Source organism: Falco naumanni, chromosome 16 (assembly GCF_017639655.2).
Source record: "Falco naumanni isolate bFalNau1 chromosome 16, bFalNau1.pat, whole genome shotgun sequence".
Classification (NCBI taxonomy): Eukaryota; Metazoa; Chordata; class Aves; order Falconiformes; family Falconidae; genus Falco; species Falco naumanni.
This window is the reverse complement of record NC_054069.1, coordinates 1,197,693-1,215,014: the sequence shown is the minus strand read 5'-3', so window position 1 is coordinate 1,215,014 and position 17,322 is coordinate 1,197,693. Positions and strand designations below refer to the sequence as shown.

Genomic DNA, 17,322 nt, shown 5'->3' with positions numbered 1-17,322 from the left:
CTTTCTACGCTCACTGCAGAAGCAAACCGCGCCTCTTCCTCAACAAGCCTTCCTCCCACAGCAAGCGCAGTGGCACCTCTCTGATCAGAGACCCTCTCCTTTCTGCTGTGCCTTGAAAGAGCTGATTTCCAGCTTGCCCATCACACCTGCATGGCTTTAGGCTTCTCTGCTTTAGAATGAAACAAAGCTCTACCCTGCACAAAGACGCTGTCTCCTCAAATCCTTTCTCCCTCAAGCACAAACTTGCTTTCAATACCCACACCGCTGTCCCCTGCGGACGGCACCTGGCTTCTCATATGCTCCCCCCAGCCCTGCTGCCATACCTTCCTCTGCATCGGCGTGCTCCAGGTTGTTCCTGCTCATAAACAGCACAGGAAACTCAACCCCCAGCACCACTGCTGCACTCTCACTCCCCAGCCCAGGCGCCGGCTGACAGTGCCACAGCTCCTCTTCTGCCTGGGCAGTTCTACCTGCCCGTCTCATCACCCACTGTCTTACCTCAGAGTCAAAGCTGCCTCCCAGGGCGCTGACATCCATGTGCAGGTTTTTGAACAGTCTTGCTGTCCCATGGAGACTCTAAAGGTATTTAAAAAAAAAAAAAAAAAAAAAAAAAAAAAAGAGTCAAAATTCAGTTCTGACCCTGTAACCCCACAGGCCACACAGGAGGAACCAGTGGTTCCTAATCAGTGAAATAATGCAGCAGAGCCATAGCAATACACCCAGGCAATACGCCTACAGGCAATTCATTTTGGAATTACATCGTGGTAGATGTTGATTTATAGGGAGCACAATGAGAAAACAGGATTAGATGCTCTTTGGCAGCCAGACAGAGGAAACGCAGCACAAATTAAGGCCCCGAGTCAAATGGAACAACCACGGTCAACCAGCTATTACAAGGGGAGCATCAGTTTTTCATTCCTTGAGGCTTTATGCACTATGGTTACCGACACGCATTAAGAGCCGAGGCACACAAAGTACCTCATTTTCACTTTCCTCCTCTTCGTTTCTCCCTTTATCTAGAGCTGCCATGTTCAAGGAACTCTTCTCTTCACAGACCAAGCCTGTTAACTTCTTGGTCTGGCTGGTGTGCTTACAGGTCTCTGCGGGCTGTGAAGTCACAAGGAAAGGGAAGTAAGAGGACAGGTGAAGAGAAAGGGGAGACACAAACCCACTGAGACACTGGCCAGCAGTAGGGAAGCTGCTGAATTCTGAGAAGGTGCTCAGGATTACGCTGCTACCCTCATTCTGCTACAACCACGTCCAGAAGGGAAATGATATATTCTTTACCCTCAAAACTCTGATTCATTCAAGACCATAAGACAACAAAATGTTTGCAGTCACCAGTGACAAGACTTAACTCAGCAAGAAGAAAACCTTCAGCACAGGTGTTGCTTTGTGTAATGTTTTGCATATACAATGTTTTCGTTTTCCATTAAAAGATCAATTTGTTACCACTAAACACCTTTGTTTTGTCGACCCAAAGGTCACCTTCTACAAATAATCATTCAGTATGTTTGTAAACCGTACATTCATCCAGAAAACTGTTTTTATTTTTTTTGTTCTCAGCAAATAGTTGAGTGAAAATATTATTTGATTACATTACCTGTACTGGATGTCATGCTCAATTTAGACACAAATCAAAGTTCTACTCAAATGAACTTAAACTTTTTCCTCCCGATAGCAATTGAAACAATTCTTTCCTCAAATCTGCTAAGCATAGCAGAAGAAAGCTCACCATTAATTTAGCACTGGGCGTGCTAGAAATAGCAGAAAAAAAGAAATATAGTGAAAGACAGTGGGGAAGTGTTGGTCTTTTAACAGACAAAAGTATTTCGAAACTGACAAGAGACGACAGATACTGTCAATTTAAGCTTCTAAGCATCACCATGCCTGTGACCTTTTGCAGAGTGTGCTTTTCTGGACGTGTTCCCAGAGAAGACAGAGCCTTATCCATGCTCCTCTGGCCACAGACAGAGCCTCACCTGCATTCCTCCTTTGGCCACAAGGCTGGAGTCCACCAAGCTCCCCACGTCCACGTTCAGTGACCCACGAAGGATGCTGGCTGGAGATGCCACAGGGCCACGCAGTGGAGCGAGGTTCCCCAGGGGCACCTGGATGGGTGCTAGCAGGGTGCCTGAGGACTGGAGCATGCAGAAGGGGCTCACTGACAGGACAGCACAAATGCAGAGCTTACATTTCTTATTTCAGAAAGGGAGAAAGTGCTCCCCTGTGCAACCACTGGCTGTTTCAGTTCACTGGCAATTCAGAAAATAAATGGGCATTACTGCAAAACTGAAGTGAGAGAACAGCAACAGCCACGCTAGCTGACACATCTGCACACACCCCCACACGGGACCCTCCAGGAGAGGCCCACACCCAGGGCAAACTGAGCAGCTTCACCTCTGTTTGCCCTGCTACTCTGCTCAGTGTGAAACACGTGAAGTAACAACCACCCCGATGGCAAGAAGCCTCCTACTCTCCACAAGCTGCAATTACCACCTCTTCTTAGACCAAAATCCAGGCTGCTTCCTCACCTTCCACCAGTGGAAAAATTTCAGGCAGCAGAAAGCAGCTCTGCTGCAGCACATCTGTAGGAAGCTCCTGAATCCACCTCTCCCTTTCAAAGCACAGCAAGAGCCCTGGGGCCCAGCTGACATCCTCACCTCTGAGCAATGCACACCAAGTCATCTTCACCCAGAAATGCAACCGCTCTGACTCTGTGGAATTCCCCACCCAAGCAGTCTCACCCTGCAACACACCGCACAGGTTAAACTACACGCACATGTATGCCAGGATTTTCTTTGTAGCGCGCCAGCACATCCAAGTGCCATTGCTTCAGCAGAGCACGTGTGTATTCAGAAATCACAGATCCTGTGCTCTGTGTCTATACATTACAGACTGAAAACAGAGTTAATTCACTGGCAGGCTGCGGGATGGGGAGAGGGAGATGAAAATACACTGATCCTTCTCCCACCAAGTCACTGTCACAGCCATAGTAACAGAATAAATCACCTATTCTGGGCTTACCTAATCATCTTCTACAGATGGCCATTAGCTACATGTATGGAGCAGAGGATGTTAGCTGTCCTTCAGCAAAGATAAACTCACTTCCACAGAGCTAATTAAAACTTTCAGGATAATCCGCAGTTTATCTGATATTTATAGTCATAGTTCTTATCAGCTAACTGAGCGCTACCACATGCTGGTAATTAGAAACCTGAGCTAGTAATTTGGTGGAGCCGCAGCTGGGTACCAGCAACAGCAGAGCAAAGCAATTCATTAACGTTACATCCAGTGACATTTCAGTTCCGGTTTTTTTTTCCAGAACAGGAGATTTGCTAAGTTCTTATTAAACTGAGGCAATTACTTATGGACAAAGACAAATCAATCTGGAAGGTTCTTCCCAGTGAAGGGCAAGATCCTGCTACCGGTAGCAGAGAGAAAAAGTTGGGGCAAAACAGAACAAAATGGTCCAGCTATTCAGAGGAAGAAGGAGAAGATTACATTTATAATTGGGCCCCATCACACCTGTAAGCCATCTTAGTGTTCTAAGACCACAGCAGCAGCTGCTTAAGGACCAGACTGTGCTCGGACAGGTTGGTACTGCACCCACCTGCAAAACAGTGGCCCATAACCTCTGGGAATACTCCTTCTCTTGTCCGACAAAGCTAATTCAAACTTTTCCCCATTTTTCTTTCATTTAGGATGGAACAGAGTCCCATTTCTCAAGGTCCTGGCCATGGATGCAGAAGAGCTGGCTGCAACTTATGAGGTTTTTTTATATGACCCTAACCAACTCAATCACTCTGGGACTTGAGATTCAGCAAGCTAAATTAAACTGAAGATAGCTGAATAAGCCATTCCCTGTCAATTTAGGCTGCAGGTTCTTTGGGGAAAACACTAACTTTATAGTGTGCTTGCTATAGTCTTAGAGCCAAAATTAGAGATGATTTTGTACTCGATGTTGCCATCCCATTCCATTTACTGCCCATCACTTCGTTTTGAGCTCAAAAAACACTTCATGCCCTTGCAAAGCTAAAACAAAGTGTGAATTGTGCAGCGTTTGACATGCAAGGAGGACCACAAACAAAGGTTTTTTCAAGCTACCTCTTGAGCTTTAGGAAAGCCACTAAAATTAATGTCCCATCTGCTTATGTGACCTCCAACAGGATGTCTTTGCCCCTTTTCTCCTGAAACTTGGCTTGGAAGCAAAACTTCACACTCAGTTCTCCAGAAACGTTTACAGTGGAAAGGTCATCACAAAGGACTTACTCCTACCTCATTCCTACCTGCTCCTTCACCAACCTCTATTTGGCCCTAATTCCCTGCAGTTTCTCTGGTTTGGGTCAACACATGAAAGTGGAGATGACAAGCCTGTTGCTCCCCTGGTCCTCAACCTGCAGGTCTGCTGCAAACTTTTCTCCCCACACTCCAGGAGTTTGATGTATCCTTCCACTTCTTCACTTCTCTTTGTGCTCCCACCATTAGAATTCCAATCAGCATATTCCCCACAAAAATTCACCATAAGACTAACAAGTTCAGGTTCTGGGCTGGGGCCTTTCTCAAATTCAAGCAGCACGTGGCACCATTTCATAACCTGAGTTACACTCCTTCTCTGACTTCTGGGCAGGACTTAGTGTCCGAGCTGGGAATGACCCCAGGAGGGGATGAGGCAGCAGAGGCTCTCCCTGCAACAAAGCGCACACCCTTCTGTCTTCCAGGCTCATGGCAGGGAAAAGCAATGGCTCACTTGCAGCACCTGGGTTGCATTATTGTTATGAGAACTGACTGAATCATTGCTATCACACTTTGATACCTCTAGCATACCTTTGCTCCTTGTACTTCTGTATCTGCCTCTATTCCTGTCTGCTTTAAAACCTTTCCCTCGGGTCTGCTGATGATCTCATCACTCTTGGCTTGCAACACACCTGGATTTCTCTCCATGTACCCATTCAATACTGTAGATTTCTCTCTGACTGTGAATTGATGATCAGGCTTACGGACACACTTATCCATCACATCTTCCATCTTCCACTTTTCTTTTGGCTCTTCATCCTCAAAGAGTAGGATTTTGTCTTCAATGGCCTCTAGTAGAGTGCTGATATTCTTAAAGACTTGTGGACAGGATTTCTTTGACACACACAAAGGTTGCACTGGTGGTCTAACCTCTAAATCATCAGACTGCGAGTCAGAGGAGTCACAACAAAGCTTTTCTGGCATTTCTGAAGACATATCTTGGTCCCGGTAGATGTCTACATCAGAGCTGATAGAAGAGGGGCCTTTTTCTAAGCTTTTCTCCACATGAGTTAAGGTCTGGCATAGTGTGCCAAACTTTGACTCAAATAGGGAATGCAGTTTGTTTGGCTGCATGCCTGCAAATAATCTCCTTGAATCACTTATGTCTGCTGGTGTCCCTCTGCCTTCATCAGGGCAGCCTTCACCTGTAATCTGGCTATCTGGATCTGACTCGGGACTCCTCTGCCCATGGGGCAGGACGGCAGAGGGCATTTCACAGAAGAACCTTGAAGGGAGAATCCCTGGCTGCATTTCCTAAGTAGATAAATATTAGCAAATAACTAAAATATATCACATATAACTGTATATATATATATATATATATATATATATAAATAAACTCTTATCTACCTAAAGATACATACTTGCTTAATACACAATTTTGTACATAAATACGTGTGTAAATTTTTGACCACTTGAAATTACAAGCATACCTATAAAAGAAAATGCCCAAATTGAAGGCTTGAGGCTTTCAGAGTTGAGGAGATCTGTGCCTTGAACAATAACACAAGGCACCATCTTTGCCCTTGGAGATTCATCTCATTACTGACTAACGGAAGGTAGAAATTATTTGCTGTCACTTGGGATATAAAAGGAATTTGGTTACGCTTGCAGATACCAAGAGCAAAGCAGACTAAGCTCACACATCCATTCTCAATGCCTGGATATCATAGCAACACATGTGTGGACACTGCATAAACACCATTTGTTGGCCTCTCCAAGGAAGGAAACCTTTCCAGCGCCCCAAATATCTGCTGCTAAGAATAGCACCAGCATCCTTGGCTGGTAGCAAGGCTGGTGCCATATCCTTCTGAGCAATAGCATCACAGGGCTGTGGCACCTCCACTCCAGGTGGCTCCTTCTAAACCAAAACTTCCTGATGTTTGTAGGCTTGTGACCTCACTTACGTTGGATTTCCATCAAACCCACAAACCCTCTGAAGCGGATCCCATGTCAGGGGACTGCTGTTCCAATCCCAAAGCAGTAACAGCACAGGATCATCTTCTAGTTCACAGTCACTTGTTCATCCTACACCCAGCCCTCCCCAGAAGCACTGCAAGCAGAGTCTACTCACAGGGGGTCGCTTCAGTGACTGCTTCTCCTTCTTTTCTTTCTTTTCTTTCTTTTCTTTCTTTTCTTTCTTCTTCTTCTCTTTCTTTTTCGAGCTGCCACGTGCCAGCAGTTTCTCTCGCTCCCGAATGACGAGCTCTCGGTAGTGATCATCACAGGGGTGGTCCCACGTGGACTGGCCATTAGCGAAGTTGAAGTAATAGATATTACCAGTAGTATCTTGGCTGCGTGCCAAAAACAGCATGAAAAGATGAAAGAGCACATACCAATACAGCTGCATGTACCCGAGCATCCTAACTGGATCGCATGACCACCTTAAGCTCAGCAAAGAGAAGTGTGACATCTCCAGAGCCCAAAGACACATCAGTGTGGTGACGCAGCATTGCTGGAGATTGCTCACATCTTTACCCAACTTGCCAAAACCTCTTTCCCCTTCTTCCACTGCCCCAAAAAGACCTGAGTTGCCCCCTCGACAGGAAGTACATCTGCTGTGGCACTACCCCCTTGCCAGCTGGTGCCCTGCACCGAGGGAGGCAGCACACAGCAGGGGAAGGGCAGGAGAGGCCAGGAATCCAATGGGATGGCTGCTGACAAGAGTTCTCACCAGGGCTTCCACTCAGGTGGTAACGGGGCCACAATGCCTTCCCTGGCCAGCCATATCAGCTCTGGTTCCTTCTCAGGGTCAATCCCGATCTCCCGTGCAAAATCTTGGATTTCTAGGAAAACAGGAGAGGAATCTGTGGAGACTGTCTACATCAGGCACTACACAATAAAGCCAACCTCCTCAGCTAAAGGAATGGGCACACTGGGAAATCCTGATCCTGGAACGAAGCTGCTCACAGCTGCCAGCATGGCCCCACGTGTCAGTAGAGGATGCCCTACCAGGCTGGTAAAGTAGGGAGACAGACTGCAAAATGGCATTTATCTTTGCAACCAAAAAGCTAATTTTTCATTATCTGTCTTCCATGAAATCTCATTTACTCTACCCTGTCCACCCATGCTCTCAGAAAACTGATCCCCGTTTTCTTAATACACATCAAAGTGGCTTGCATGCTTGAATCCTTTATCACAGCTCCTGGAAGGACAGGCATTGGCTACCTTGGTTGCTGGGAATGTACGTCTCATCGAAATCTTCTTCCAGGATGAGCTGGTCACCAACGCACACCGTAGCTCCTGCCATGGCTCGGTGCACCTGGCAGCGTGAAGGAAGCAACACAAAATCACAGGGATCAACTCAGAAATAAAGCTTCCTGATCACACAGTGCATAGCAGAGCCCCCAGGAAACTCGGCACCGGGACTGTGGAGGGGAACAAGGCGCGCTGGGGCTGCCAGCGTGGTGCAGACAGGAAGGGCAAAGAGCAAGAACTGATGGATTCTGGTAAAGGCAGGAGGACACAGCTAAAAGTACTGGCCAGCAGGCTGCAGTTCACAGTGAATTAATTAACAGCAGAAATATTACGTTATTTACAAGCGTGTTTCCCCACCTCTGCTACAAGAGGCAGAGGTTACTAGCACTTAATTTTGCTTCACCATTTATCCATTTGGTAACATGGAGAATGAGCCCACCAGCCAGCTGTGCGCTGCTTGGACACGCCATGCAGGGCACGGCTGCGAGCACTCCACTTCACAGTCCAACACCAGCCTAGGCTGATGGGTGAAGAGGTTGCCCTGGTCACAACACCCACAGCCTGAGCCGCCCCAAAGAAAGGAAAACATGAACAGGGCAGAGCTCTCTGCTCTGCTTACAGTGCTCTTTCACTGCGGCGCACACAGCAAAACTGAATCCAAGACCTTCTGCGCACGTTTCAGGGGGGCTGCAGAAATGGGGAGCAGAGCTGAAGTGGCACAGAAGTTATAATCAGTCCCCCCAGGCTTTCAAGCTTCTACAGAGAAGATGAGTACTTGCTTCAGGCACTTCTTAAACAGGCCAAAAATAAGCTGAAATGAGGAGGGGAAGAAAGAGAAAGAAAGGAAGCAGTTTCCGCAGAGCACAGCTCTTTGAAAGAAGTCCCTGGGCTGAATCAGCGCTGCCCACGGGCAAGGCAGCTTCTCACCGCACCCTGCTCGGCTTGGCGTCCCTCACCTTCCCAGAGGACACTTCAAAAGCTGTAGAAGGATCCAGAATTAACGCGTCCCACCACTGGAGGAGCATTGCTTCGCCATTTAACCCAAAGCCTGCAGGCAGCGATTTAGTCCTGCCAAACCCGGGCCCTAAGGACCCAACCACCACAGGTCCAGGCGGCGGTTACGTTCATCTCCCCACGTCAAACACCCCAGCTGTGGCTCTGCACGGCCACGTTTGGCCAGGTTAGCCTCACACAGCCAGGCGGGAGCCAGGCCAGGCGGCTGAGCAGGCTCCCCACAGCTGCACGGGCGCCAGCACCGGCCCAGGGGAGGCTGTGAACCCACAGCAGGAGCAAGGACGGCACCGTCCCTTCCAGCCCTGCTGCTCAAACACCAGTGGAATGACAAGGTCAGACTAACTTTTACCCTAAAGCACCCAAAATACTCAACGGGTGGAGCATGCCTCTGCTTTCCTCATGAGGCTGAGGGGTTGTGGTGCCTGCCAGGCCCCAGCAGTGACGGGAATGGTCTGAGCAGCATTAATACACTAGCCATGACTACCTGGACAGGATCACCACGCTGCTGCCCGTAAGCGAGCCTTCGCTGCCCTCCTCACCTTCCGCGCCCTCAGCCCGCTCCGTACTTATGACTGTTACGTAAAGCGAGTCCCAGAAGCAGCAATTAATCCCCGCACTTCCCAGGCAAAGATATTCAGGGCATGCCAAACCCAAAGGGCATCGCAGAGCTCGCGCTGCTCCCGCCCCGTCAAAGCCGCCGGCTGCGAGAAACTCGCTGGAGGCGCCGTTGTTGCTTCCCTCCAGGCCGGCCCCGCCGCAGGCCCTGCCCCACGCCTGGCACCGGGCTGGGGCCTGCGGCCGAAGCCAGCCCGAGGCCGCAGCAGAAGCGAGGCTGGCGGGGGGAAGACGCGACATTGCTTAGTAGGACATAAACGACAAAAAAGCGCTCCTCACCCCTATCGCGACTGTGCAGGCACGACAGATGCACGGCGTCGCCAAAGCCCGCAGCAACGCGCGGGCCCGGCCGGCGGAACCCCGCGCCGCTCCCGCCGGCACTAACGTCCGTGGGGCAGCACGGTGCCGGGCAGCGCCCTGCAGCCTCCCCCCACCCCCGGCGAGCCCCCCGCTCCCGCCCGCCCCGGGCCCCACTCACCGGGGCCGCCACCCGGTCGCCGCAGTCACGGACGCCCGCGGTTGCCCGGGCCGCGCCGCCGCTACTGCTTCCGGGGCCCGGCGGCCCTGGCACCGGCTCGGCCCGCCCCCGCGGGGCCGCCATTGGGCATTCAGGCAGCCCGTCACCGGATTAGCCAACGGGAGGGCAGCGCCGTGTCCCCGGTGCGGCGGCGCATGCCGGGGGCTGTAGTGCGGGAGCCCCCCCCCCCTCCGCCGCTCGTTGCCATAGCGACGCGTCGGCCTGGCCCGGCCCGGCCCGCCCCGGTCCCGCCGCCCCGGCCCCACCGCCGGGCCGCGATCGCCAAGCCGCGGCCGGGGGCTCGGAACCGCGGCGGGCCAAGCCGCCGCCCCAATCGCTTCCGCCGGCGGGCGGGGAGCGGCGCGGCGGGAGGGCTTTCCGGGGCGGGGAGGGCCGCGCCGCCATGCCCGCCGCCCCGCTCGGCCCCGCCGCGCCGCCTGCCCGCCCCGGCGCGGCCGCCCGGCCGAGGCGCTGGGCGCTGCGGGCCCGTTGAGGCGCCGCGTCCCCCCGCCCGCCCGGAGGAGGGCTTTCCGGGGCGGGGAGCCGCCGGTGCCGCGCAGGGCGCGGGCAGCGCTGCGGCGATGGCGGCCGCCTGGCCCTGGCTGCTGCTGTGGCTGGGGGCGGCCGCCCTGCGCGCCCGCCCGGCCCCGCCGCGCATCCGCCTGCCGCTGCGGGGCGGCGCGGCCCTGCCGCCGGGGCCCCGGGCGCGCCGGGCGCCGGAGGAGGCCGAGAGGGCCGGGAGCTTCGTGGAGATGATCGACAACCTGCGGGGCAAGTCCGGGCAGGGCTACTACGTGGAGATGACGGTGGGCAGCCCCCCGCAGAAGGTAGGGGCCGCCCGTGCGGGATGCGGGTCCCGGGGCGGCGGGGCTGTGGGTCCCGCTCCGGCCCCTCCGCGGCTCCGTGCGGGGGAGCGGCGCTGCGGCTGCCGCCATGGCCCGGCCCGCCGTGCGCCCGCTGCACCCGCACCCTCCCCTTCCCCCCCGGTGGCCGGTTTTTCGCCTCGGCTGTGGGTGCCGGCCGGCCGGAGGGGGCTCCCGCTTCACCGGGGCCGGGCGGGCGCGGCGGGCGCCTCTCCGTGCCGTGCGTGCCAAGCCTGCATCCCGCCCTCCATCCTCCCTCGCTGCCTCCCTGCCCAGCCGAAGGATGCCAGCGCGCAGGAGCCGGCGCGGTGTGGGCGGCCGTGCGGCGTGCCCGGCCGTGTGCCCACCGACAGGCGCGAAGGCACCGCAGGGCCAAGGGCACGGTGCTCCCAGTGCACCGTCCGCCACAGCCGGCGGGCCCCCCCGACCTGAGGAAATCTCCCAGAGCTCGCTCTCCTGGGTGCTCTCACAGCACAGGAGTCGGGGCTGCGTGCAGGAGCCAGGGATGGAACCCCCCAGTGCATCGCTGGGCTCTGCTCCTGCTCCATCCTTCCATCAGTGTCCCTCGAGTCCCAGGAGCTGCACTGCCTGCCTCATGCGCGTGGCACCATCTGCCCGTGTGCTGGGGACAGGATGGGTGCCGAGGGCCAGGTACCAGCTGCACAGCCCAGGGCCGACCAGCTCCTCCCCTCTTTGATGGGTGAGATCATGGAGGTTCCTGCCGCCAAACCCTTTTGCACCCATATGGAAGTCAGGCCTGCAGGTTCAAGGGGGCCAGCTCGGTGTTCGAGGGTCCCTGTTCCTTCCAGCGCTGGGCCACGTTCCCACGCACTTGCCACCCACCACATAGGCTGGTGCTGCCAAAACACCCAGCGCCTGCGCAGAGTCTGAAACAAAGGCTGGTTTTTCCCCACGACCTGGCTCCATCCCGGGTGCCCAGTGCAGCTCTGCACACATGGTGGGAGAGAGCAACACAAGCGAGAAGTGAAGCATGGACTGGGGAGTAATTCTGCCACACAGAAAGCAGGTCTCTCGGAGCGCTTTTGTATTGTCCCTGTGTGCCTGGGTTTTATTCTCTGCTTTGGCAGGGTGCGTTTCGGGAAAAGGGGAGGAGATTATTTCTAAAATCTAGTTTTAAATGTGATTTCATCATCTTTTGCCTGGGACCTGCCATGTGTCGCAGCTGCCAGATAATTTCCGTGCGAACCACCTGTTTCCAGGCACTTGTGTGTTTCTGAGCCAGTCACCCTTTTGGACAGCATCTTCCAGCCTTGGACTCCTTCCAAATGTGAACGTGGTGCATGTGCGTGCGTGCGTGTGTGTGCTGGAGCAAAATCCCTCCAGGCGTTGTAATGGCATTAAAACATTCACATGAAAGGGTAGGGCTGTGCATATGCAGAAAATCAGGGAGCGGGGAGGGTGTTTGTCCGCGGAGGTGTGTGCGTCCTTCTCAAAGGCACATGGGTGGTCTGTGTGCTCCACTCTCCCCTGCAGCTCCATCTCCCTTCTCACGTTTTCTTTCAGCTTCGTGGTGCTGGCAAGGAAGTGTCTTTATTCTGTTGTGCTTTAATTTTGGTTCTGAGCTGTGCTGTGTAGTCACCCTCAGCGGTTAATTGCTCTCGCACTCCGTGGCCCTTAGCGTGTTGGTTACGCTGCGTGGTCACACTGGGCTCCCCAGGACTGTGGCCGAGCCATAAATACAGGGGGCAGAGGGTGGGAGCCGAGCACTGGGAGCTGGTGCTTCAGGACTGATGGCGAAGGCTTGGTGCCTCCGCGAGCAGGTTGAGGCTCACCGCCTCGGGAGTGACACGCGGCGCTAGGGCATGTACCGCGCAGAGCCAGTGCTTCTGCTGAGGTGCCTGGAGGGGCTGTCACTTCCAGGGAGCAGCAGAGAGGTTTCAGACAGCATCCCTGCCACACATGTCCTTGCCTTGCCCGTTTACGCGTCGCGTCCTGGCCTGAATCGATGGCCAGACTGAGTCTCAAGGGTGTGAGTCCTCTCCACGCGGGTCCTTTGCATGACTCCTGTCAGCAGGATGGAGCCTGCGGGGTGCAGGTCCTCACTGCTGCTGCCATTGCTTAGGTGTGTAGCACCCACCGGCCTGGCAAGGACCGGCTGGGGCTGTCTGGCTGCTGAGGGGTTGCATGCGGGTCCCAGGTAGCTGCGGCTTGTCTCATCTCCCTGGCACAGCTGCTGCTCTCGGCCAGGCAAGAGCAAAATGCCTCCCTGCTGCCTGCGTCCTCTCCCTGCAGCATCAGCTCAGCAGGTCTTTCTCCAGGGAAACACTTCTCCTCTGGGTACCCCAGGGACCAGCGAAGACGAGCTGAGTGGAGCAGATGGCCCCTAATGACCGATCAAACAGAACCACCCTGGGAACGGCTCCGGTGCATCAGCCGAGGCTGCAGGTGCCAGGTTGCCGGGGGAAGGTTGGGCGGTGCAGCCGGCACTGAGCCAGCCTGGCAGCTCCTGGCTTTTGCCCGAGGAGAATATTGGAGGGGCAAACGTGCCGCTCTGGTCTTTACTCATGGCCTGAAATGAAAGTGCCCCCAGGTGAGAAGCCAGCCTGGGGTCAGGGGAGACCTGTCCCCAGCACAGCACGGGGCTGTGGGCTGGGCAAGGGGCACCCGGGACATGCTGCCTGCAGCCGTCCCCTGTCAGCGAGCCACGGAGAAAACTCCAGCAGCTGTAGTCCAGCGCTTTTACGATTAGCACAAGCGCATTAGCCTCCTTCCCTCTCCCTTCAGACTCCACAGATTAAGGGCCAGAGCCCTGGTACGGTGCTGGTGAAGCAGTGCCCCGGCACTGGGACTCGGAGCTCACCCTGCAGCAACGTGGTCCAGCATGGCCCAGAGCCCCGCTCCCACCCCAGCAGTCCCCCCACTCTGCTCCTCACAGTGAAGGGTGCCGCAGGCAGGGTTCAGGTGGGGGCAGCACCCACCTGGCTCGCTCCCAGCCCCACCGGTGGGATGTTTGCCAAACCCTGCCTGTGAGCTGGTAATCCGGGACACAGGCAGAAATGAACTGGGAGCAGAGCTCGGCATATGGATGGCCGATTAGCAGACCCAGCAATCTGCAGGGGCTTGTGTTCCATCAATCCTTCTGAACAGCTTTGCGAGCAAATTAGGTTTCCTGGCAAGGGGAGCCTGGGCACCCCATCTTGCTGCTGCTCGCTCTGGCCCCACAGCACCGTGCCAGGTGCTTGCCGAATCTTGCCTGTGGGTTGAGGCACTGGGCGCAGGGGCCGAGGCCGGGCTGTGCTGGGAGGAGAGCTCATGCTCTGTTTGCACGGTGCCGGACAATGTTTGCTTTTGGTGCAACACCTTGATGTCGCTGACTCCCCCACCACTGTGTTCTCTCACACAGCATCTCCGAGCCACCCCTGGGCACAGCAAAAGAGGGCCCCAGCTCGGCTTGGGCTCTGCACTGCTACACAGCATCCCTCTGGGGTGCCTCAGACACAACAGGCACCAGGGCAACCCCCCTGCCCTGTTTCTGCCTGTCCTGCTGCTGCTGGCAGGGCAAAGGACCCTTCGTGCCCACCTAGGGTGGGCTGAGCCCTGCCAGCCCCAGGCAGCAGCACACGGAGCTGTGCCAGGGAGCCAGCGCTAACCCAGTGCCAACAACGGGGCTGGCAAAGGGCCCGGCCACTCAGTAGGGGTGAGCTGGGAATGCCCTGGCCCGGTTGGGAGGGCAGACCCAGGCGTACCACTCAGACAGGGACCCAGAGCCGTGGCTCCCTGGGAAGCACATGATATGGCAGCCACCGCGTGCCAGGCGTGGGGACAGGGAAAGTGTCACCTGTGGGGCTGGACAGAGCTGGGTGGATGGTACAGCAAGGTCTCGCTGCAGTCCTGAGCCTCCCTGTCTCTCTTCCTTCTCCAGCTGAATATCCTAGTGGATACAGGGAGCAGTAATTTCGCTGTGGGAGCTGCACCTCACCCATTCCTCCGGAGATACTACCAGCGGCAGCTGTGAGTATGCTGAGACGATGCAGACAGCACAGCCACTGCTCAGTGTGCCTGTGATGCAGCCCCAGCCCCACAGAGGCATGCTGTCCCTTCTCGCTGGGGGTCTGGCTGGACCCTGCCAGGTACCGCCCAGCCTCTGGGACGGCTGGGTCCGCGCAGTCCCTTCTGCGCCCAGAGAACGAGGGACCCCTCGACCGCCTGTCCGCCCTCCCACAATGTTTAAGATGGTGTCGGGGCTGCTGCCCGTTGTGCAGGGCAAACAGCAACTGGGCTTGTCCCCTCCACACGCTGTGGCAGCCTTGGCTCAGGCTGCAAGGAGCCATCCTGGTGCTTCACCGACCCGTGGTGGGGCTCACCAGCAGCTGCACGAGTGGAGAAATGCACTGCCCTCACCCAGCCATGCTGGTTTGCAGGACAGGCGCACCTCTGTCCTTGCAAATTCTCAGCTATGCGTGTGCATGCTCCCACCATCACCCAACAATGTGCAGGCACCTGCTCCTCCCCTGCACTGCCCTTACTCTGGCTCTTTTACACCATTGCAGGTCCAGCACCTATCGTGACCTGCGGAAGGGTGTGTATGTGCCCTACACCCAGGGCAAGTGGGAAGGGGAACTGGGCACCGACCTTGTCACCATCCCCCATGGCCCCAACGTCACTGTCAGAGCCAACATTGCTGCCATCACGGAGTCGGACAAATTCTTCATCAACGGCTCCAACTGGGAAGGGATCCTGGGGCTGGCGTATGCCGAGATCGCCCGGGTGAGTCCTGGCTTGCGGCTCTGCCTGGCCCGTCCAGCAGACACGGGCACCCTGTCCCAGCAGGGTTTGGTTGCCTCTTTCCTTGGCTCTGCTCAGTCCCCTGGGGCCTGGCTTGAAAGCTGTGCTGATGACCTTGAGCCCTGCTCCAACAGCATGCAGAGCCACTATTCCTGGGGCACAGCGGTCCCAGCAAGGGGAGCTCCCTGGGTAGGGAGAGCCCCTGGAGAAGGGATAGCACTGATACATCCCTGTCCTGCCTCCGCTTTCTCCTCCCACCAGCCTGACGACAGCCTGGAGCCCTTCTTTGACTCCCTGGTGAAGCAGACACGGGTGCCCAACATCTTCTCCCTCCAGCTTTGTGGGGCAGGCTTCTCGCCCAACGAGACAGAGGCCCTGGCATCGGTGGGGGGCAGCATGGTGAGTGCTCCGCAGGCGGTGCACAGGCCGGGGAAGGCTGGTGGGGCTGCCCGCGCGGGAGGTGCCCTGGCCAGAGCTGGCAGAGTGTGGTGGCAGCGCCTTTCTGTCCCCTCTGCAGATCATTGGTGGCATTGACCGCTCGCTGTATGTGGGTGACATCTGGTACACACCCATCCGGAAGGAGTGGTACTACGAGGTCATCATCGTCAAGCTGGAGGTCAACGGACAGGACCTGAACATGGACTGCAAAGAGGTGAGGGGGCCCTGGGGGAACCTGCCCTACGGGGCGCTGCTTTGTCGCTGCCACTGGAGGCATCTGCCTTTGATCTGAGGGGGATTGGGAGGGGAGCGGGGCTGGGGTCTCGCGCCTGGCTCACTCCTCTTCTGCCCCCAGTACAACTACGACAAGAGTATCGTGGATAGCGGGACAACCAACCTCAGGCTGCCGAAGAAAGTGTTTGAGGCTGCAGTGAAATCCATCAAAACAGCTTCTTCAGTCAGTGAGACCCATCCCTCCGCCGTGGGCACACCCCCCGGGCTGGTGCAGGGCTGCAGGCAGTGCAGCTGCCTGGCACCAGCCTGAGGATCTCTGCTGCCCGCCCGGCACGGCCACACTCACCTCCCCTTTCCCTCTGGCAGACGGAGAAGTTCCCAGATGGCTTCTGGCTGGGGGAGCAGCTGGTTTGCTGGCAGGTCGGCACCACCCCCTGGCACATCTTCCCGGTCCTGTCCCTCTACCTGATGGGGGAGGCCACCAACCAGTCCTTCCGCATCACCATCCTGCCCCAGGTGAGCATTGGGCTGGCCAGACCCTGCCTGGTGCTGAGTCGGAGCGCAGGCTGGAGCCAGTCACGTGGGCAGGACCGTGGCTGGGTGGGCACAGCCACCTGCCCCCGGGAGCTCTGCCCCAGCCCCTTTCCTGACGGTGCCTCTCTTCTTACAGCAATACCTGCGCCCAGTGGAGGACGTGGCCACCTCTCAGGACGACTGCTACAAGTTCGCCATCTCCCAGTCCTCCACAGGCACCGTCATGGGCGCTGTCATCATGGAGGGCTTCTACGTGGTCTTTGACCGCGCCCGCAAGCGCATCGGCTTTGCTGTCAGTGCCTGCCACGGTGAGGGCTGGGGCCTGGAGGAAGGGAGAGGTAGAGGGGACGTGGACATGCCATGGTAGCGCAGTGGCCAGACCCCTGCCTTCTCCCGCCCCCAGTGCACGACGAGTTTCGGATGGCCGCAGTGGAGGGGCCCTACCTGCACTCCAACATGGAGGACTGTGGCTACAACATCCCGCAGACGGACGAGTCCACCCTGATGACCATCGCCTACGTCATGGCAGCCATCTGCGCCCTTTTCATGCTGCCCCTCTGCCTCATGGTGTTCCAGTGGCGCTGCTTCCACTGCCTGCGGCGGGACCACGACGACTTTGCTGATGACATATCCTTGCTGAAGTGATGGCGGAGCATGGGGGCAGCCCCGGGGCCGCAGGTGAGGCAGCAGGGCAGGGGGAGGTAGGTCCTTTCTCCAGGGCTGGAGCACGGAGGCAGGGCAGCAGCGTGGGGAGCTCAGACCCTCAGCCCGGGCCCTCCTGGCCCTGGGGGACTTGGTGCCCGTCAGGGCCAGCAGGTCGGGAGCAGCCGTGGGAGCCCCAGGCCTGGGCTGTGTTTGTCTGGGACC

The 17,322-nt window shown here is 56.4% G+C and overlaps 2 protein-coding genes across 9 annotated transcripts in view; one reads left to right on the top strand and one right to left on the bottom strand.

Moving 5' to 3' along the window:
• The window catches only part of CEP164 (centrosomal protein 164), a 42,006-nt gene extending 32,327 nt beyond the window's left edge, over window positions 1–9,679 (bottom strand). For 4 of the 8 annotated variants that reach the window (XM_040615992.1, XM_040615996.1, XM_040615993.1 and 1 more), the window contains exons 1-7: window positions 9,602–9,679; window positions 7,465–7,558; window positions 6,971–7,082; window positions 6,371–6,590; window positions 1,983–2,141; window positions 979–1,107; window positions 499–576 (exon numbers count right to left, since the gene is read on the bottom strand). In XM_040615992.1, coding sequence (XP_040471926.1) covers window positions 499–576; window positions 979–1,107; window positions 1,983–2,141; window positions 6,371–6,590; window positions 6,971–7,082; window positions 7,465–7,546 — 780 coding nt within the window. In that variant the 5' untranslated portion in view covers window positions 7,547–7,558; window positions 9,602–9,679. The remainder of the gene's footprint in view (window positions 1–498; window positions 577–978; window positions 1,108–1,982; window positions 2,142–6,370; window positions 6,591–6,970; window positions 7,083–7,464; window positions 7,559–9,601) is intronic. The other 4 variants (XM_040615998.1, XM_040615999.1, XM_040616000.1 and 1 more) reach the window with 2 other exon arrangements.
• A 273-nt stretch (window positions 9,680–9,952) lies between these two features.
• BACE1 (beta-secretase 1) lies at window positions 9,953–17,100 on the top strand. The gene is made up of 9 exons (XM_040616037.1): window positions 9,953–10,467; window positions 14,387–14,475; window positions 15,015–15,231; window positions 15,511–15,648; window positions 15,767–15,901; window positions 16,043–16,144; window positions 16,288–16,437; window positions 16,592–16,763; window positions 16,859–17,100. The coding sequence occupies exons 1-9, from the start codon at window positions 10,222–10,224 to the stop codon at window positions 17,098–17,100; spliced, it is 1,491 nt and encodes a 496-aa protein (XP_040471971.1). The 5' UTR covers window positions 9,953–10,221.
• The last annotated feature ends 222 nt before the right edge of the window (window positions 17,101–17,322 follow it).

Excerpts from the sequence above, each read along its gene's own strand:
- BACE1 (XM_040616037.1), top strand. The coding sequence starts at position 10,222 with ATGGCGGCCGCCTGGCCCTGGCTGCTGCTGTGGCTGGGGGCGGCCGCC. Across the intron at positions 15,232-15,510 it reads CGTATGCCGAGATCGCCCGG|CCTGACGACAGCCTGGAGCC; the intron begins GTGAGTCCTGGC and ends TCCTCCCACCAG. Across the intron at positions 15,902-16,042 it reads TGAACATGGACTGCAAAGAG|TACAACTACGACAAGAGTAT; the intron begins GTGAGGGGGCCC and ends TTCTGCCCCCAG.